We start from the raw sequence: 21,483 nt of genomic DNA, 5'->3' as shown, positions 1-21,483 counted from the left end.
TTCAGCCAGCTTTTTCGAAAAACTTGCTTTTAAAAACAAACTGCAAAGGGCTGGGAATGTGGCTCAAGCAGTAATGTGCTCGCCTAGCATGCGCGGGGCGCTGGGTTCCATCCTCAGCACCACATAAAAATAAAATAAAAAGATGTGTCCACCGAAAACTGAAAAATAAATATTAAAAAATTCTCTCTCTCTCTTTAAAAAAAAAACTGCAGAGCTGAGGTTGTGACTCAGTGGTAGAGCGCTTGTCTAGCATGTGTGAGGCACCACGTATAAATAAATGAATAAAGATTCATCAACATCTGAAATATTATTTTTTAAAAAAAAATGCAGTGAGGCCAGGCATGGTGGCACACTCATCCTGGCCACTTGGGAGGCTGATGTAGGAAGATCATGAGTTTGAGGCTAGCCTAGCAAGACCTGGTGTCAGGAAACCTGCAGTGTGTGGGAGGAAGGAAGGTTCTGGCTTCAGGTTCAGTAGAAGCACAGTGTGCAGTTCAGCGTCCAGGATGGATGGCTACAGCCGCACGTCCGCTCCGTCCACCCTCTACCTGCCGCTTTGTTGGGCTCCTGGGAATCAGCAAGTTCCACAGCTCACTCTGCTTCATTCGGATGAGAAGGACACTGGCTCTGACCCCAGTAAAGTAAGCTGTCATCTCAGAAGTCATTCTTCTCGCCAGTAACCCGTGTTAACCAGAAACCCTGTAATCAGTGACTTTTTTTATTGTATTTTCTGTTCCATCAAAAAATGGATATGTGTTTTTTCTTGTTATTTAAGTTCCTATATAACATCCTCTGTTTTACCTCTTGGTACACAAAGACAAAAGGATTTGCTCTATGTCTGCCAGCCCCTACTCTGTCCTCCACACTGATGCAGATGCAGATAGCCAAGCGCCACTCGGCCCCAGGGGCCTCCTGAGGGCGAGGCCCAGTGCCTGCCACCAGCTCGGGCAGCTGACCTGAAGGCCTTGTGCAGGGCCGTTGTCACTTATTTACTTTTTTTTACACAATGGCCCAACAGACTTTAAAGTTTTATCTGAAATCTGTTTTGGTAAGAATCTGTCTTTTGTAGTAATGGTTTCTCATCAATACCAGTCTCCATCCCCAGTCCTGACCACCCCCTCCTTCCTGCCATTGCTCTTTGGACATGTTATGGGCATCTTAAAGTTGGGGTGCTCAAGGCAGGATCCCAAACTCCCCACTCTTTCCCATTTTAGGAAACAGCTGTCCAGGCCAAAGTGCAGGTGGCCCAGAGTCTTCCTGCCTCGCCACTCCATATGGTCCAGCTGCATATCTTTGGACCCATGCTCAGGGCCTCAGCTGCTGTCTGCCTGGCCTGCTGTAGCTCTCTCCTGGTGCTGCCCTCCTATGACAGCCAGCACACTGTGCTCTTGAGAGTAAATGCCGTCTCGTCAGTACTCCTGGAAGCCCTCTGTGCATTCCATCCGTTAAACCAGAGGCCCTCCTGTGGCCAGCTGGCCCTCCACAGCTGTTGAAACTCCCCTCCCACTCTACCTCACTGCCCCTGTGTCCCTTTCCCTTTCGATGCTTAATAGTGTGCTAAGGGAGCCCTGACCTCAGGGCCTTTATACTGGCCCCTCATCTGCCTGCAGCTCTCACCCCCAGCCCTGGCATGTTTTTAGGTGGCCCCTTTGTGGCCATGACACCTTGAGTCCTTCTGCCAACTCTTCCTCTAATCACACATCTGAGTTTTCTGTGTTGACTCAACCTTGTCAGCTGTGTACATTGAGTCCAGGGTCCCAGGCAGCTGACAAGTTCTTGCTTGATGGATACTTGCTGGCCAGAGGGAGAGAGGGACAAATAGGCCCAAAGTCACCCCCTAAAAAGGAACATGAGTAAATGTTTTCTCTGGCTCTCCGTCCTGAACCCAAAGATGTGATAAATAGGATAAGATGCTCATCATCCTTGGATTATAAGGATACCACACTACTGCGTGTCTGTACTTTGGAAGTCAGAGAGCAGGTGCTTGTTAAGAGTGTCTGGCACACACCACCCACTGACCGCCCACTGACGGTCTCTCCACGCAGTTCCCACTGTGTGTCTCTGAGCTTCTGTTGGGAGGCTCCCTGCTGCCTCCCTCACCCTTGTGAGGCTCCCTGTCTTCCTCTGGGTCCACAGGGACAGGTGGGGTGCATGCTGCCCCCAGGCCGCCCACACCCAGAATTCACATGCCTTCTGTCTGTTTTCTCTTTTGGTTATTGTGTGACTTCGGTATATTTGTGATCTGAATTCAGAAGAGAAAAATGTGGGAGTAGCCCGTCCATCTTGCTCCTCACTGGTTTATGTGAGGCCGTGGCCCTGTCTTCACTGCTGGGTCAGCAGCCCCTCTGTAGGTGCTGTGGGCTCTGATGTCCCTAAGCATGCCCAGATTGCTGGCCACCTGCAAGTGTTTAGGTCTCGCTGAGTTTCTGAGGCTGGCTTTGAACTTGTGCTCCTCCTGCCCCAGCCCCGTGTTGCTCTGTGTCTGTGTTGGTGTCTTTGTTTCCTTCTTGTTGTTTGCTCCTGTGCTTTGCCAGAGTGTGTCCTCAGTAACTGCCAGCAAAAGGTACGTGGAAGACACATTATCCTCAGGTAGCCTAGATGCCTTAATCCTGTCTTCACTGGACAGATGTGAGATGGCCCTAGAATTGTGGGATGGAAATTATGTGCCCTCAGATTCTGGACTGTTCTGTGCACTGCCTCTGCTGAGAAGCCTGCCATTCTGATTCTCTCCCGTGCTGCTTGTGATCTGCTGAACAAGTTTGCACTGTGGGTACCGTGCCAGGAGTGCACGGGCACAACTCCTCCCATCATGGAGCTGACGCCACAGAGAACACAGACAGATGACACAGACGAACATGGAGTGGTCCCCACTTTTTTCTCATTTTTACTTTCTCTGGGACACCTGGTCCAAAAACCTTTCATGGAAAGTTCCAGAAATAATCCCTGTGTTTTAAGTAGCACACCATTCTGCATTGCAAGATGAAACCATGGCCCTTCCTCTGCTTCCCACCAAGGATGTGAGCCCCCTTTGCCCATTGTGTCCAGTGCTACCCTCCCGACAGTGACTTGACAGCCGCCTCAATTACCAGATCTCTGTCATGGTGTCACAGATCCTGTGTGCAGACAACTCTTAGGAGGTGGTCTAATGCTGCGTCCTGATGCCAGGGTCCTGGCCTCGCTTACCTCTCCTCACAGGCTGCATCCTCTCACACCCCAAGAAGGCTGAGCACGAGCAGCGCGGTGCAGTGAGTGAGTGGGCCGGTCAGAGCCTCCCCTGTAGTGCAGTGTTGGGGTCTCTGTCTCACTGTGGATTTCTGCGTAAATCTCCCGCTGCGCCTGCTTTACAAGTCGAGCTCTGTCGCGGGTGTGCATGTACAGGAATGAAGAGTCCATATAGGGTTTGGCACTGTCTGTAGTGTCAGGCATCCCTGGGGTCCTGGCACGTGTCCCTGCAGAAAAGGGACTGCTGTGAGACTGAGCACAGTAGAGTGGGTGGTTACAGCAGTTCAGGCAGTCCCTCTGTGATCAGAGGCGGCCTAAAGAAGTCCAGAGCATGGGGCTGGGGCTGGGGCTGGAGCTCAGAGGCAGGGTGCTCGCCTGGCATTCCTGAGGTACTGGGTTTGAGCTTCAGCACCACGTAAAATAAAGTTATTGTGACCACCTATAATTAAAAAATAAATATTAAAAAAAAAAAAAGTCCAGAGCAAGCTGGCAAGGTGGTTCTCAGGGAAGCCTGAGAGGAGTTGGGGATCAGGGGACAGAGAAGGAAGATAGGACTGCATGAGAGGGCCACCCAGACGAGGAACAGGCTTGCTGTGGTTGAAAGGAAACCGTGGCCGAGGAGTGACCCGCCTCCGTCAGCTCTGGGCTGTACAGTAGGATGGCAGAGCTGCAGGTGGGGGCATCAGCCTTGGGTCTGTGAAATCATGGAGCCCAGGCTAAGTGGACGCATGGCATTTCTGGGCAGGAGCTGCGGGAGAGGGTGTGGAGACAAACCCGAGACAGGTAGGAGTGCCAAGTGGGCGGCCACACACCAAGGCCCTCCAGCTGGAGATGGATTTCGCAGTCACAGAGAGTGTGGCATTTAAAGCCATTGAACTCAAGATGCTCGGGACGTGTATGAATAGATTGATTCAGATCCGGGAAAGGAGGCTGAGATGCAGGAGACAGGGACAGGCTTCGGGTGGGTCAGAGCACCGTGCACAGCTGTGGGTTCCTGGGGGTGGGCAGTGAGCTGCCACATGTCTGCTGCCTCCAAGGAGAGATGTTCAGTGGTGCCACGTAAGCAGCTATGCAGTGCTGCCTTCCTGGTGCCTGTTCACTAATGAAAGGTGTTTTCCTCCGTAGAACTCAGGCTGAGCTCAAAGTTTTTGCAAAAAGCCCACCAAGGGGCATTGGGAGGTCATGGGGCAGGCTTCTCTGGCCTCGCCTAGGGAAGACATGCAACGAGCACTCCTGTGTGCACTGCGCCTTGAGCAGCTTGTTCCTCTCACTGTGCTTCCTTTAGGAAATACGGCACTTGCTGGAATTTCTCCCTTGGGTCCATTGGAGTAGGTTTTTGCAGTTCTCATAAAGCAGCCTAGTCTGGCGCTTACCTGTGGTCCCAGCACTTGGGGGACTGTAGAGGGAGAGCCCTGCAGTTCCAGGCCTGGGTAACAGTGTGAGGCCACAGACCTCAGTTGTGGATCCGAGTTTTGTTCTTTCCATGGTCTGGCCCAGCACCTCTCAAGTTGTAGGGTCACTCAGGAGACTGGCTATGGGGGACCCTGGGCCCTAGCTCAGCTGGTGGCTAAGGAGGGGCTTATGAGCAGCCCTGCTGCTGCAGGCCATGGCCAGGAAGCCTCTGGAACGAGGGACACACCTCACTCGTTGCTGGTCTGCAGGGAACATCATTCCAGTGTGCCTGGAGCAGCACTTTGAGCCAGCCAGGCTGTGTACAGAGCATGCGCGCTGCTGAGGTCTCATCGTCTCCACTCCGGGCAGGACGTGCCCAGCCACCACAGGGTGTGTACAGAGGTTTCTGGAAAGAATACCTGTTGGCCCTGCGCCTGTGCCAAGGACGGAGGAAACAGGGCAACCTGGGGCTGGGCACCAGGGCAGGGCCAGGCCTCTAGGGAGGGCGCTAGGGGCTCCAACCGTCCCACCTCCCTAAAACCTTCCTGTTGCTCACAGTCTGTGAATTGAGAACCAGGGAGCAGCACCCAGGGTGGTGTGAAGAAAGTGTCACATTACAGTGGCCTGTGCCCTGCTGCCTCCCCCACTTGCCACCCTCTCCCCACGCACGTCCTGCCCACCTTCACAGCAGGTGGTTATAGTGCTGCTGGGGAGAGCTGAAGGGTGTGGGTGAGAAGTTGCGGGTGGCGTAGACTGCCCCTCCTCTGTGTGAGTCTCTCTCCGGGTTGCAGGTGTCCTAGTTAGGCTTTAGCGTGGGGATCAGGCCTGGGGTTTCTCTTAGAAGTACGCAGCTTGGGGTCCATCCCAACTGCTCCCCTAAACAGCCCTCACCCTTCTGCAGGCCTGCTGCACTGTCTAAGCTGTGAGCAGTCTTCACTGTACCTTCGGAAGTCTGAGGTGGGTGGGTCTCTGAGTCACACAAGCCTGCCTTGTCATGAGCACTGCTGTGTTTAATGCCTTGTTCGGTTGGCACACTGCGAGGTTCCGAAACCTCACGCAGACTGATGGCGTGGTGGTTCTCAAGGCGTGGTGCTTGGTTTGAAGCACAGTACTCACTTTGCCATGGAGGAGTGCAGCAGGCTAGAGCTCGTGACTCTGTCTCCTGGGAGCTAAGTCCCAGCCACTGTTTGCCCTTGGGCTTCAGGGGTCTTACTTGTGGCTACAGTTGAAAACTGGGCTTTAGCTGGAGACTGGCCAGGACAGAACCGCGCGTTTCATCCTTCCCCCGAGCTGAGCAAGGCCTGGGATCTAGCAGGAGCATCTGACTCGCCCTCCTTGCTCAGGGCGCCTATGCTGGAGGACTCCCTGCTTCCCCTACGGTGGCTCTGCCCAGCAGGTTCTCACGCCTGCTTAGCTTTGACAGTGTTTGAACCATGTATCACCGACACATGCTGTGTGCTTAGAGCTAGAGTTTCAGAGATGGTAGAAACAAGGTCTCTGCCCTCACAAGTGCCCACAGAACAGTGCCTAGGCACCACCAGCCCCTCCTTGTTCATGTGGTCTTGTCTGTTCTGCTGTCTCCAGAGATGACGCAAATGCTGCTATATGGCATTGGTGTGACGTGCTCGTTGAGACCACACACCCTATTCTGAAATTTTAGATAGTGCCTTTCTTATGTACAGTGGTTGGTGTGTAGCACTGAGCCAGAGAGGGACATTTTGGAGTTTGTTTGTGTCTACTTAATAAAAAGTGAGTCCTTCGTGGTTGAGAGCTGTTGGTAGTACCAGTGCTTCAGAGCAGACAGGCACTGTGCCTGTGCCAAGGTGGAGGGAAGAGCAGAGCCTGGGTGCTGGCGGGGCCAGGCCTGTAGGGGAGAGAGTGCCCTGGGGGTGTCGTCTTGCCAGCCTGGGGTGGAAAGGCTTTGCTTGTGACTGGGAACTTGAATGCCCCTCTGCAGTGTGGCAGCCGCGGTCATACTGAAGCTCTGCGAACTTGTCTTACCATGTTGCTATTTAAAGTGAAAATCAAAATCACTTCATTGGAAGAAATCTGTATCCCATCTTCTAATGAAGGAGAAATTAAACCTGTATGTAGAGAACCTTTTTTTTATCTGCTATAGGATTAGGACTAAATTCTCAGCTATATCATTGAATCTTCTGTGGTTTGTGCTGGTTTTGAATATTTTCTAAAATTAGGTGGTTTAGCCTGTAGGGCTCTACATGGCTAGCACAATGGCCTACAGTCCCATGGGTGTGAGCCTTTGTGCAGAGGAAGCTGTTGTGCATCTGTGGATGATAGGGAGGCCCAGGAGCAGTTCCAGGGCTGTTGGACCTGAATGAATGGCAGTGCCCCATCATGGGGTGCAGGGGTGATGGAGGTGTCAGCTTGCAGCCAGGACTGTTTCCAGTGTGAACAGTTAAGTGGAAAAGAGACGCTCCTGAGAATGTGGAGTTGGCGTCAGAGCAGGGCAGGCCAGCTGGGCAGGCCCCTAGGAAAGGCCACCAGTTGCTGTCAGCGGGAACTTTTCCTGGGTTGCACAGTGCGCAGCTGGGGTGTCCTCATTCTTGCTCACCTTCCCCTGGTGGTGGGGGTCTGTAGTCACCTGGCCAGTGCCGTGAGAGGAGGGGCAGAGGGTGCTCCTGGCTCCTGGCCCCCCTCCCGGCCTCACTCCACGCGTCTTTGCAGCACCTGTGGCGGCCATGTACTACAGCTACTACATGTTACCCGATGGAACCTACTGCCTGGCACCACCCCCTCCAGGGATCGACGTGGCCACTTACTATAGCACCCTTCCTGCTGGGGTGACCGTGTCCAGCTCTCCCAGTGTGACGACAGCTGCCCCGCCACCTCCTGGGACCACACCACCACCTCCCCCAACCACAACCGAAGCGAGCAGCGGCACCTCCTCCTCCACCACCACAAGGTAAATGCACCTCCCACCCCGTTCTCAGTTTGGGCCCTGGTCTGGATTGAGCCTTTGGATTCGAATAGTCATTACTCAGACCCCAAAGTTGCAAAGTTGAAGATGCCGTGACGTAAAAGTTCTTAAAATGCTGAGTGTGGTGCTGCTTGCCTGTCATCTCAGTGGTTTAGAAGCTGAGGTGAGAGGATCCAAGTTCCAGGCTAGCCCTGTCTCAAGTTTAAGAAGGTGCCTCGTGGTGAAGGCTGATCACAGGCACTCGTGGCTTGTGCAGCATCCCACCCACCTCTTACCCAGAGTCTGCCCTGTGCCTGGTGCTACATCCCATCAGGCAGTACCAAGCAGGTCCCTCTGGGAGCGGCAACTATTTGCAGACTGTGCAGGTTCAAGAGGTTGGTGATGCGGCCCTGGGGCACACCCTGAGGCCCTCACAAGCCATGGTACTGTGGCTTTCTAGGGAGGCCCCCTAGTAGCTTGTAAGGGTGCGTGGGCTCCAGGCAGCACCTACATATTTCTGCAGAGTGGCCCTGTTCCTGTCCTCTTGAGGAGGTCGAGTGGGAGGTGAAAGGTCAGTCGTGCTAGCAACAAAAAGGCAGCATGTGATGTGCTCTTGGTTGTTGCTAGAGTTAGCTCCTCGTCAAAGGGAAGCTTTAATTAAGAAGAAAATGAAACCTGTTTCTGTCGCTCTGTGTCTGGCTCCCCATTGGGGCTCCTTGTTGCCATAGACCATGGTACCTTGGTCGCGGTGTGAGAGCACTGGCTTTGTTGGTTGGAGAACACAGCATCTTCAAAGCAAGGGCCCCCGGCATGTATTCTCTGTAACACCTGTATTTATTGCGCCCCTTGCGAGACCCAGACCAAGAGGACCTTCAGCCACCAGTGCTGGCCCAGTGCAGCCTCTGGGGAGTGTGTGACTTACCAGGCCTTTCTCCACAGTGCACTTGCTCCCGTGGCCGCCATCATCCCCCCACCCCCCGACATTCAGCCTGTGATTGACAAGTTGGCGGAGTACGTCGCTAGGAATGGCCTTAAATTTGAGACCAGCGTTCGTGCCAAGAATGACCAGAGGTGAGAGGTACAGTTTTAAGCATCGGGCTGCAGCTCATTGACGGAACTCTGGCCTAGCATGCCCGAGACCTGACTTCCATCCTCGGCATCAGAAAAGAAAGGAATTCTAAGCAAATTCGGTGCATGGGAGTTGGGGTTTTCATTTAGGTCTTTTAAAAATCTAGCCATGTAGTTTCCCGTTTTCTTAGCTCAGTGTCTTTGGATAGACTTTTTTTCTTGGCTTGTCCAATTACTGAGAGTTACTTACAGTGAGTGAAATGTCTGTGCCACTTGAGGTGAAAGGCTGGGTTCCCTCTGCTGGGGGGCCTGCCCTGGGGTCTAGACAGGAGCCTTTCCATAAAATCCAGTCTCGTCCCTTGGCCCCCTGTGGTGGAACCTGAGCGATGCGCCCGCGTGGCAGTGCCTATGCTGCAGGCTCCTTTGCGTGCGGCATGGGTGGGATGCCCGCAGGAGTTGGTTGCGTCCAGCAGCAGGAGGCCGCAGCTCACACAGGTTCTCAGAGAGGCTGCTGCGGTGTATTGAGTGGCCTGTGTTTGTTCTCTTCACAGATTCGAGTTCCTGCAGCCATGGCACCAGTACAATGCCTACTATGAGTTTAAGAAGCAGTTCTTCCTCCAGAAAGAAGGCGGTGAAGGCACACAGGTGCGTGTCCCGAGTGGCAAGGGCGTGAAGCCCGTGTGGGGCTGCAGAAGTCGCTCCCTACGTGCTCGCTGTCCAGTGTGGCAGCCCGTGCTGGTCAGCTGTGTGTCTCCTGTGCAGCCACCACTCAGCTCTCCGTGGGCCTGTGTCCAACACGTGCCAGACAAAAGCCCCTGCTTCCTCGGCCTGTGGCCTTGGGTGGTGCTACTCCTGTCTGCTCAGGTGGAAGTGTGCACGGGCGCTTGAGCTGCGTGGCTTGCACGTGAGCCTGTGAAACAGAACCGCCTGCCCAGGGCAAGCACAGGGCCCACGCGGCCTGCCCTCCTCACAGAGCCCCCTGCTGTCATCCTCACTGCCTTGCTGTCCTCCCACCTTCTGCAGATTCCTCTCAACCTTTATCTCAGGTTGCTCACAGGAAAGAACGCTGGCTTCTCAGCAGGCCCTGGGGAAAGTGGGGTTCTGACAAGACAGGTGCCACGGCCCAGTCCACGAGACAGAGCAGCACCCTGCCACGTGCACTGGGGGAGCTCCTTCCACTCCTCTTCAGCCTACTGTGCCAGAAAGTACAAATTTGAAATCTAAAAATGTGACTGTATGATGTCCCTCACGTTCTGACCGATGTCATGTGGTTTCCGTGTAATGGTGTGTGGTGATGTCACTCTCCCCAGGCTGTGGCAGCCCCAGAAGAGGCCCCTGCAGAATCCGCTCCTGAAAAGCCAGGCGAAACCGGGGAGGTTGGCGTGCCCGAGGACACAGGCGAGGCAGGGGGACGAAGCTCAGGCGGGAAGAAGGAAGCTTCGTCCAGTAAGAGCGCTGCAGACGGGAAGCTGGTAAAAGGTGCGCTGCTGCGGCTGCTCGCAGGCCCCGCTGAGCTGCAGGAGAGCCTCTTGGCCTGGAGCGCAGTCCGGGGTGGGGCTTGCTGGGTTGTGTTCTCCTGGCTGGGCGTTTGGAGTCCTGTGAACCATGAGTTAGTCCTGGGCATTCATTTGCTTAACAGCCTGTTTGGAGCAATTCAGAGGAAATGTTTATGAATTATTAAATAATGTGTCATCTCCCTCAGACTTCTGAAATTATATTTGCTTGCAAACCATTGCACCGAGAAACCCCTTTTCTTTCCTGGTCAAAGCAGCCCTCTGAGTACCTCTGCCAGGCAGCACGATGAGTTCTTGCTTTAGTCACCTTGCTCTCTCCCTGGAGCCTTTGGTCCAACATGCATGTGAGTGGCTGGTGCTGTGGAGACCAGGAGAGAGCCAGAGCAGGCTGCCTAGAGCCCCGCATAGCAGAAGTGGAGAGGCAGCTGTTCCCCTGATGAGTATCAAGAGGATCCGTTCACAGTGGTGCTGCTGTGGGATGTGCTGGCCGCCTGCTGTCCCAATGAAGAGTGTCTGAGTGACTCCATCCAGGGACAAAGACAGGGTCTGGAGTGGGACAGCCAGCTCGTTGCTTTGCCCTCCCATGAGGCCCCGGGCCTGCTGGGGGATGGCCTCATCCTTCAGTGGCTTCCCAAGGAGATGCAGGCAGAGGCATCCTTGGAGGCTGTGAGAGACCGTGGCCTGGAGCACAGCTGTGCAGAGGCAGGCGCAGTGACAGCAGCTCCTAGTGGGGAGGAGGGTGGGCAGTGCAGTGGGGAGCAGGTGGTGGTCATTCAGAGTAACCCAGTTGTCCCAAGGAAGCTCACGCGTGTTTAGCCCCTCGCCCGAAGTGGCCACCTTCAACTCTCCTTGGAATAACCAAACATGTAGACTGCTGGATAGTGGCAGCCACTGCGCCAGAAACCAGGGTAGAATGCTGTCCCCGGATCAGAAGCCACCTTCCTGGGGTGTGGTTTATAGGGAAGGAAAGGACACGCTGGGACTTTAGCAGTGGTTTTGGGGAAGCCGTTGTCAGTAAAGAGGGGTAGGCGGGAGGCTTGGACAAGTTGGGGACACCCGAGACCTGGCCTGCCCACCCCAGTGCAGCTCCCACACTTGCCGCCCACCTGCAGGCATCCTTTCTACCCCCAGCTCAGTCCTGGACAACACAGGCCACCCTGTGAGGCTGGGGACGGAAAGCTGCAGCTTGCTGAGGCGCTGGTGGGTCTCTGAAACGGACCCCCACCCCTGTGATAGGAGAGATGTCAACGTCTCTGCTTTGTACTCCATGGAGGTGAAAATATCAAGCTAGTGCACCTGATGATCTCACGTCTGTAAGATGGCTTGGAAATAAACTGCCACGTATTAATGTGAAGAAGTCATCAAGGACCAGGCTGGGTGAGAAGACACCTTTAGGTTTTCTGAGAAATCTCAAAGGAAAGAGACAGAAGAGGCATCCAGGTAGAAGAGCAGGTGGGCTGTTCTCCAAGGGGGGGACAGGTCAGCGCGTCACACTTGGTACCATTGCATGCGGGCAGTTGAAGCAGATCTGAAGAGCCCATAAAGCGGTCCGAGTGCTAGAGCAGAATGATGGGGGCGCTGAGCACTTGGCGTCATAGGACTACGAAAGTAAGGACAAGAAGAACATTGCTCTGTTCACAGCCTGCTCTGTCTGTGCTGGCAAACCAAAAATAAAAACAAAGCAAGCACCGAACTCAAGGGCCTTGGAAGCAGGCTGGGGCTCAGGAGGGGGGAGTGCTGCGCCTGCAGGGCCCTGGGTGGTCCCAGCACCAGGACGGAGGAAGCGCCGGCACGGCAGTGGGCACAAGTTAGAGAGCAGTGAAAAAAGCCCGTGGGAGACACCAGCAGCACATAGTCACTGCTCTCAGTGGAGGGAGGAGCAGATGCACCCGGACGTGAGGAAGACGTCGATGTCTTTGAGGACACAGCATAGTGTATGCGACCTAGGATTTGAGTAAATTTGAAATCACTGAGAACCATTTTCAATAAAAGCATAAATTGCTAAAATCATGTCAAGAAATGAAGGAAACTGACATAGATGTGTCTGCCTAAAAGAATAGTTGAACTAGTGGTGGGTGAGCTGCCCCTAGAAGTAGGCAGCAGGCCAGGACAAGTTAAAAGCCCGTATGATTCCCCTCAGGAAGCAGATGCCTGCATCAGGAGAGCTGCTCCCGAGCACCCAGGAAGACGGGTACCGCAGGCGCTCGGGCGCAATAGTTATCCTCCACAGCCACCGAAAGCATAGGTGCTGCCATGGTGCAGTGGGCTTGTCCCAGGAGCCCAAGGTGGTGCCGCATCTGCCCCCTGCTATGGGTGTCCTGTCGATAGGGCAGGCTTCCCAGTCGTATCTCATGATACTGACAGCATGCTCTGGAAACATGGTTAAGCAGTAATCCAGCTGGGAAAGCAGGCTGTACCCCCACAAAGAAGTCAAATCAGATCACGGTGCCTCCAACAGTTGTCGTTCCATTTCAGTCCAGCAGTTAGGGGTAGGAGGTAAAACTGAGGAAAGTACAGGTGATGCTTTAGTAATCTTGGGGTGGGAAAGGGTTTCTAAGATTGAAGCCATGAACCACAAGGGGGGGTCAGTGGGTCTCATGGGGGCTGGGCCTGAGGAGAGTCAAGACCGTGTCAAAATGGTGGTGGTTGGGCACTGGGCTGGGCTCAGCGGTAGAGCGCTTGCCTTGCACGTGGGAGGCACTGGGTTCAATCCTCAGCGCCACATAAGATAGATAAACAAAGTAAAGGTGTTGTGTCCAACTATAACTAAATATATATATATAAATTTTTAAATGGTGGTCATTGTTAATTAAAGGATCAATGTCTTTACCGTGGAAAGAGCTCTTACAAATCAATAAGGAAGGTATCAGTGCAGTAGACAAATGGACAAAGGATATTTTTAAGAAAAGATAGTTCAGAAAAGAAGAAAGCGAGGTAGCTAACAGATTTTTTTAATTCTCTTAAAAATAAGACACTGGCTTTGGCCTCTCAAAGTGGTAGTTACAAAGTATTCCCAACGCGTGGTGGTGAGCCTGGACACTCCGGGGGCTGAGGCAGAGGACTGTTTGGGACCAGCCTGGGCAGCAAAATTTAAAAAATAAAATCTCAAAAGCAGTTGGAGATCATTAAGTCAGCTGGTGCATCCACACCACAAAGCTCTAGCCTGTTGAGGTGGGAGCTCACGCGTGTGTGCAGGGATGTTGCTGGGGCACTAGAGCCCACCAGGTGTGTGGGCAGGGATGGCACCCGGTGCGTGTCCTATTGTTTCCCACACCTGCCTGAGCTGCACTTGGACTTGCCTCTGTTCACTCGCCTCTCCCCACGCCTCAGAGAACCCCGGCTTAGGCCGCAGTTTGGCATGACAGCTGATGCCTGGAGCAGAAGCCCTGTGGTACAGGAAGTGGAGGCTTCCTGGGGCCCGCTCTGCCTGCTGCCTTGGCCTGCCCCGGGGCTCGCTCCACTTCAGCTGGGGCAGCAGAGCCTGCCTGGGAAGCACTGTGGCGGGCCCACTTGCACAGGTCCTGACACTGTGGAGGAGCGGGTTTGGTGTGTGATGTGGTGCCCCGCTATTCCTTGGGACTGTCAGTAGTGCCCCCATCTGCTATGATCTGTAGAGTCCTAGGCAGAAGCAGCCTCCCTGTGACTGAGCGAGCCCATGGCTGATTCTCTCATGTGGGAACTGGGAGCCCCGTCCTCCCCCAGGGTGTCAGCCTTGGTGAGGGAGGCAAGGATGGAGGCTGCGGGGGTGGAAGGAAGTCTCTTGCCCCACTGTGCCTGGCTGTGGCCCTGCCTGTGAACCGTGCTGAAAGGCAGCTCCAGGGCTTTCGTCCTAATGGTCTCTTTGCTGATTGCTTCCTCTTCTAGCTTGAGGGAAGAGGTGGCAGGACAGAATTGTCTTAAAATCCTTTTGTATGTATCCTAGTCTGCTTGAGTGATTTCATTAATTAATGCTTAATGTGCATGCTTTTTTTCCCCTCCCCTTTTAAAATACCCCTGGATTCTTTGTCCTTAGAGAGGTTGTGTTCCCACAGGCAATAAAGGGTGTGCTTTGTTAACTTTGTTTCAAGTGCACTGGAGAGAGGGGCCAAGAGGGGTGAGACCTTGCATTGGGCCCCAGGCCGCATCTTAGATTCCACTCCAGAGCACTTTCCCAGCAGATGATGCACACATCTCAAGAGGAGGGCTGTTTTAAACATAGCCACACCACAGTAAGATGGTGGCATTGCCCATCCCCACAGAGCCTGGGTTCAGTGCCCTGTGGTGCCCCAGTTGCCAGGCGTCAGGAATGGAGACAGACACCACGTGGCACAGGAGGCAGCTTCCCTCCTAAGGCTTTTCCAGTGTGGCATGGGAAACCCGGTCCCTCAGCATTGGGCCAGGATGACTGCTGCAGTGGCTGTGTGTCGCAGAGCCGGGCAGCACAGCTCAGTGTTCATCGTCCTCACACCACACATGAGTGTGGGCCATGTGAGGCTCACGGAAGCCCCTTGCTGTGGCTTACCTTGACCCTCATAGGCAGTAGCTCACCATGGTTAGAAACCAGGCTCTTACTGCAGCTTGAGCTATTGGTGAGCTGTTTGTAACCCACTCTGGCCTTGTCTCAAGGAGGCAGAGCTCACTGCTCCCCTGGCGGGTGGGGACTGGGACCACGCTCTCTTTTTGCCTGGCTTGAACTTCCTTGTAGGGGCAGAGCCTGGGCTGACGTGGTACCCATTTACCCAGCAAAACAGTGGCTGAGTAAATGGATGAGTTCTATGATTGTTGCTCTGTGGGAACAGTGTTTTACAGCTGGGATTTTTTGAAAGTTGATCCTTGCCTAGTGGAGTCGCATCCTATGCCTGCTTGTGCAGATTGTTACATGCTGAGCCAGGAAAAAAATTTTAAAGAAAAATGATTTGATCATTTAAAATGGCAAGTGACCCTGAACTGGTGCTAAGCAGGAGCGTCCCTGCTGTGGCCCTAGCTGACCTCTGTGCAACGTAGGCCCCATCAGTCCTGACTTACCTGTGAGTCCAGTGTGAGCTGCCCCTATTGAACATGGCTTGGGAGCGCAGAGGTGTCAAACAGCACCCTTGGGCCCTGAGACGGCCCTTGCGCCCATAGAGCCCTGCATACGATGTGGCTCCACTGCAGATGCTACCTCCCACCCACCGACGCCTAAGTAAGTGTTAGGGCCGGGATGGTTCAGCTCTGCGCACTCGCTCCCTAAAAATGTGTCCATTTCTCACCTTCTCTCAATAGCTTCATTTGCTCCAATAAGCTTTGCAATCAAGGCCAAAGAAAATGATCTACTTCCCTTGGAAAAAAACCGAGTTAAGCTAGATGATGACAGTGACGATGATGATGAAGAAAGCAAAGAAGGCCAAGAAAGTGCTAGTAGTGCCGCCAACGCTAGCCCGGCCGCAGCCCCGCCTTGTGTAGTTGTCGAGGAAAAGAAGCCCCCGCTTACCCAGGAGGAGCTAGAAGCAAAGCAAGGTTTGTCGATAGCTTTAAAGTTCTCAAAAGAAAGAAAAGACATAAGTATAAGATTTGCCTGCCACCTGGACCCCCAGCCACGGGGTTGGCGTAGCACATCTGAGTGTTTGAACACCCTCTGGAGCAGGCGCTCTGCTCCTCCGTAGCTTTGGATACAGTGCCCTTGGCGGTGTGCTCAGAGCAGTCTGGTGCACCAAGTAGATGGCGCTAATGGAGGCCCACTTTGTGCATTGACAGCAGCCCCGGGGTGATGTGCTTGGCCTGGACTCCCAGCTCGAATTAACACACCAAGCTGGGAGCTGCCTTTTGTGAGGCTGTCTCAGCAGAACCATCACCCTTGAAGATGATGCACTTCGGAGCCGATTTCTCAGCTCCGGCTCATCTTCATGGGTTACAGCGTGGCCCCTGCATATCTGACACGTGACCAGCAGCATTTAGGGGATCTCCTATAAATCTTCCTGCCCCTACTCCCAAATAAATGACGTTCTGCATAAAAGTAGTTAAATAGCGTCTATATTTGTGGTCTCTGTCTGTTCTGACTGGCTCTCTTGAGTTGCCTTTTCTGTGAACACAAACAGGTCAGGCCACCCACGACAGGTAGCTCTTTGGCCACAGCAGGCCTCCTGTCAGGAGCTGGCACCATACTGCAGCTGCCAACCCCAGCAGCTGTGCTTGGTCTGTACATCCAAACCTGCACCTCCTGCACATGAGCTCAACAGGTGTTGGGTCACGTGGAGCAAGGCTTTTCAGAGAGTGTCCCATCTGCATGGGTTGTTATGGTTGCACTGAGCCATAGCCATCTTGGAGCTCCTGCTGGTTTGGAACCCACCAGCCTGCCAACTTTGAAAGCAGAGTGCCCCTCCTCAAAACAAGCCACTGTGATTTGCCCACCCTGTCTGCCGATTCTGAAATCGGTGTCATGATCATAGCTTCATTGTGTGGGAGTTAAGACAGTAAGATAGAATACTGCTTGTTCTAGACTCCTTTTTTTTTTCTCTGCCATTCCTTTAGCAAAGCAGAAGCTGGAGGACCGCCTTGCTGCTGCTGCCCGGGAGAAACTGGCCCAGGCATCCAAGGAGTCGAAGGAGAAGCAGCTTCAGGCAGAACGTAAAAGGAAAGCAGCCTTATTTTTGCAAACTTTAAAAAATCCTCTGCCAGAAGCAGAAGTTGGAAAGATTGAGGAGAGTCCTTTCAGTGTAGAGGTATGTTGAAGAAAGTCTGCGTTGGTGTTCTTGGGGAGTTTGGTAGGTGAAATCATATGAGCACGAGCTCTCCCAACTCTGCAGTGTCCTACCAGAAGGAGGTGCTGGCAGCCCAGCTCCTGCCTCCTATGAGGCTGGGCCTCAGTCATGAGCCTACTGACAGCCGTGAGTGCACATGTGCCGTCCATCCCAGGTGCCGTCTGATGTTCTGCTCTTGACCACCTCTCGGGCTGGCCAACAGGAGGGCTTTGTGGGGGCTACACGGGTTCTGTGGTAGGAGGTGGTCAGACTCGTAACTGAAGCAGAGTCTTAGCCGCATCAGGCACCTTGTGAGCTTGTGCTGGGGCAGGGAGTCCACACCAGGGCATGCGCTGGGGTAAAGCCCAGAGGTGGATGTGCTCCCGACCCAGGTTCCATAGCCAGCACCACAGGGGGAAAGTTGTGTGAGCACGGACAGCTGCTTTTCAAGTAGTGTGGCCAGGGACTCGGCCCCAGCGAGAATGTGACATGGTGCTTAGGAGCCTTCCCTGCAGAAGGAGCTTGGAGCAGCACTGGGACCAGGGACCTCCATACCCTGACGACTTCAGCAGCGGCCATAGCATTCAGCGAGAGATCTACTCTTTTCCTAGATGCATTGATTTAGGATCATTTAAATTGTGATTTTTCAGTCAGTCGCTTGGTGATTGGGGAGCCTTTTTGTGGTGTGAGGGGTCAAGTCAGGGCAAATGCTTTACCACTGAGCCATACCCAGCTCCAAGTCTTGTCTTTCAGATGCTTTTTAGCAGTCCCACCTGAGTCTTGTTTGGTATTTACATCATATTTCAAGGGTGTCTGAGAATAGGACAGGGGTGCAGCTCAGTGGCAGAGCCCCTGGGTTCGGTCCTTAGCACCATTTTGGCATGAGCTCCTTGAGGGGTGTTGTCCCTTGCCTTCCTCAGAGTTCTCCATAGACTGGCCTGTACCCGCGGGTCCCTAGCTCTGGTGAGGGAACAGTAGGCACCACCTGAAGGCTGTCAGGCAGCAACTGACCCTGAGGTACTTCTGGTGCTCTCCGAGGAGAAGCAGGAGGTGCAGGCAGCAGGAGGGAGAAGCCCAAGAGAACCAGGAGCTGCTCCCATGGCAGGGCTGCAGGGGACTGGTTTAAAATGGGGCCTGTGTTCCCGTCGGTGTGCTAGAGGGAAGGGTTCCCGAGGGACATTGCAGGCAGAGACTCAGGTCAATTGTGTTGTACTCAAGCCCCAGAATGTTCCAGGGCATGGTGTCCTAGTAGGAACGCAGTCACAGCTGCCAGAAGTGTCCCTTCCCCGCAGCGTGTCCTGTACGGGTCCTTTTGTCTTCCTGTGTTCATCTTGGTTTGGGCTGTGCTTAATGGAAGTGATTTGAGTGTCCAGATCTTTGGGTGGCTCTTCCTGGACAGGCGTCCTTCAGCTCACAGCCACTGAACTTTTTCAGCATAGATGCAGTAGTAGCTGCAGATGGTGATGGCTGTCTCAGTATCCCTGAAGCAGAGGTACTTGTAATTAAATTGGCAGTTGTCATGAGCAAGAGTCAAGCTCAAAGATACTTTTAGCCTGGGGCTGGGGATGGAGCTAAGTTGGTAGAGCGCTTGCCTCGAATGCCCAAGGCCCTGGGTTCAAGCCCTAGCACCACAAAGGAAAAAAAAAATTGTGTTTGTGTATTTAGCCCAAGCTGAGCATTGTGGCACACACCTATAATCCAAGTGACTCAGGAGGCCAAGGCAGGAGCATCACAACTTCAAGTCCAGCCTCGGCAACTTAGCCAGACCTTGTCTCAAAAAAATATGAAGAGTTGGTTGCGTAGCTCCGTGGCTAAGCACTCCCTCTTCCATCCCCAGAACCACAAAAGGGGGAACCAGGAACGTGGCTGGTGTGAGCACTTGTTGGCTCCATCCCCACAGTTGCAAATAGTAAATGTATGTGTTTAGAGCCCAGGGGACTTGAGACAGGACCAGGTGTGGCCACTGGTACCCCTAGGTGAGGCAGTGTGAGGCACCAAAGGCCGGGCACACGGCCTGGCTACAGCGCTCCTGCCTTGTCTTCAGGCTCCCTGGAGCAGCCCTGGTGCTGCTCACGTGTTTTAAGGACAAGAACTCTCCTGTGTTTAGTGTGTTGTAGGCTGGGTTGGGCTGGGCTCTGTGGTTGAGCACCCCCTGGGACAGTCCCTGGTACCAAAAAAAATTTTTAAAAGAAAGTGCCCTTATTGAATATCGTTTGGGATGCTGTCTTGCAGTGTGCACGTTGGCCTAGACTGTCGACAGGAAACTGGTACCCACAAGCCTGTGTGGACTGCCTTTGTTCTTGGTGTGTGCCTGTGTTCTTGAAACAAAGACAGGGGTCGTGGATGCCCACCCTTCTGGATTACTACTAGTCAGTCACTAGTTGTAAACATTTTAGGGCGTTTTGAATTCTAGTAATTCTTTTTAAGCTGTTAGTCCTGTTGAATAGAACTTGGAAAGGAAATGGTGATAGAAGTCAACCTGTTTGCGAGCCTGTGGGCTCCAGGGTCTGAGGCTGTGGGCATGTGAACCAGGACTGTCTGTGGACCAGCCGCCGTGCTGTCCCATGTACACAGCCAGCAGTCGGGGGGTGGGGGCTGGTGATGGTGAGCCTGGGCCTCTGGCCAGCTGCCCAGGGGTGAAGTACTTGGGCAAAGCTGGAAGGGGTGGCAGTGGCCAGCAGTTTGTGGGGCACCCAGCATGCTGAGCACACATGGCAGCCAAGAGCAGCCTGGCCACGCCTGCCCGTGGAGTGGGTAGGGTGGTGGAAGGTGCAGGAGGCGGGCAGTGCGGGTCCAGGAGCACCCAGTGTGGTTTGTCAGCCTGTGGGGCGTGGGCAGTGGGTGTTCCGTGTTCATAAGTGATTTATGCAGGAGTCCTCCATGATTCCTCCAGGTCTTGCTTAACACCTGCCCCATCCTGTGCCCGGTCATAATTTGGGCTTTGGTCTTTTTTTTTTGAGAGAGAGAGAGAGAGATTTTTTTTTAATATTTATTTTTTAGTTTTCGGTGGACACATTTTTATTTTTATATGGTGCTGAGGATTGAGCCCAGTGCCCCATGCATGCCAGGCAAGCACGCTACCACTTGAGCCACATCCCCAGCCCAACTTTGGTCATTTTTGCTGGAGTGTTAAAATCCTTTCTGAAAGGGCAGCTTTAGTTCCTGGGAGACCCATGAAGAGTCAGTGCAGCAGCTGCTAACCTTGCCTCTGTGGCCTTGGGCAGCTTCTGCCTGCCACTCTCCATAGGCTGGGCCAGGCACCCTCATACCCCAAGCAGCAGCAGTGCTGGCACTGGGTTGGGGTGTGGTACACACTTATATAGTGACCACTTAATTTTCCTCCAGTTACTCATATGTGTAGTTGGCAGGGGAGCGGGGATGGGGGTTGTCTGTTGTTTTTCCATACTGTGGTTGAACCCTGGGTGCTCTTCCATGGAGCTAAGTCCCCAGCCCTTTTTTTCACCTTTTACTGTGAGACAGGGTCTTATTAAGTTGCTAAGAACTGTCTTGGAACTTGTGGTCCTCCCAACTCAGCCTCTCCAGTCACTGGGATTACAGTTGTGTACTACCACCCAGTTAAGAGTAGTTTCGGTTAAGACAACTGGGAATCCGGAATCCTTAAACAAGTCAGTGTAAATGTTAAATGGTGTAATTTGTCATTGACATTGACAGTTATTTTGGGGTGTATACTACAGTATGGGGTTCCTAGCCACGCTGACTGATTTGATTAACATCAAGTAGAGTAAGGATTCCATCCTTTGTGTTGGCTAGCCACGTCAGGTACGCGGTGGCCTCGTGTGTGTGGAATGCAGTGCCTGTGGTTGCGCTCACCAAGGACAGACCAGCTTTTGCAGCAAAGCCTAGAAGGAGTAGCTAACTAGGTGTTGATTCGGCCTTGACGTGTCTCTACAGTTTTCGAGCCCACCAGTGTCTATGGTCCCAGCTACTTGGGAGGCTGAGGCTAGAGGATCATTTGAGCCCAGAACTTGGAAATCAGCCTGGACAACACAGAATGACTTGTCTCAAAAAAAAAAAAAAAAAAAAAGAATCCCAACAGTTGTGAAGTCTTGATCGTAGAGTTGGACCTGGCTATGATAGCTCGTCAGCGCCTGTCCGCATCCCCCAGCCCTTACGCAGACACAGCTCTGCTCCCCTGCCGGTGGCGAGGGCTGCCGAGAGGCCACCATGGCTACCTGTTTCCACCTTAACAGGGAAGGACAACCATCTCTTTAGAATAAGTAGACCCTCAGCTGGGCCGCAGCTCAAATCGTGAAGGTCTCGTTTCAGACCAACCCCTCCCTTCAGTGGAGCCGCAGCCTCAGTGGGACAGAGGTTGGCAGGCTGCGGTTAAGCAGCTCGTGCCCCTGCCCTGCCCACCTGGTGTGAGGGCAGAGGGTGAGGAGTGACGTGCTCCACTCTGGGAAGCCCCATCCCTCCTTTCAGAATGGCCTTTGGCACATGTTAGTAGGCTCTAGGAAGCCTCGGGTGCCGTCAGGGTTAGTGGGGGCTCGCACATCTCATGCAGGGTGCACTCCTTGCACTCTGAGACTGCTGGCCTTTCTGAAGGGCACAGAGTTGGTTTTTCTGGCAGTCCAGCATTCGCGAGCTGTGCCACACCCAGCCTGCCTCCCCACTTGCTCACCTTGAAAGGTACTGTGCTCTGCCTGTTCACCAT

General features: G+C 53.6%; 1 protein-coding gene across 4 annotated transcripts in view; it reads left to right on the top strand.

Annotated features, from left to right (window-relative positions):
• The window catches only part of Sfswap (splicing factor SWAP), a 64,611-nt gene that overhangs the window by 27,072 nt on the left and 16,056 nt on the right, over positions 1-21,483 (top strand). For 3 of the 4 annotated variants that reach the window (XM_076838794.1, XM_076838820.1, XM_076838811.1), the window contains 6 exons: positions 7,300-7,537; positions 8,471-8,602; positions 9,151-9,244; positions 9,910-10,078; positions 15,355-15,588; positions 16,600-16,790. In XM_076838794.1, the coding sequence (XP_076694909.1) occupies positions 7,300-7,537; positions 8,471-8,602; positions 9,151-9,244; positions 9,910-10,078; positions 15,355-15,588; positions 16,600-16,790 (1,058 nt within the window). The remainder of the gene's footprint in view (positions 1-7,299; positions 7,538-8,470; positions 8,603-9,150; positions 9,245-9,909; positions 10,079-15,354; positions 15,589-16,599; positions 16,791-21,483) is intronic. The other variant, XM_076838804.1, reaches the window with a different exon arrangement.

The sequence above is a fragment of the Callospermophilus lateralis genome, chromosome 1, assembly GCF_048772815.1.
Source record: "Callospermophilus lateralis isolate mCalLat2 chromosome 1, mCalLat2.hap1, whole genome shotgun sequence".
NCBI classification, from domain to species: Eukaryota; Metazoa; Chordata; class Mammalia; order Rodentia; family Sciuridae; genus Callospermophilus; species Callospermophilus lateralis.
The sequence above is the reverse complement of the archived record's forward strand: the minus strand, read 5'-3'. Positions and strand labels throughout refer to the sequence as shown.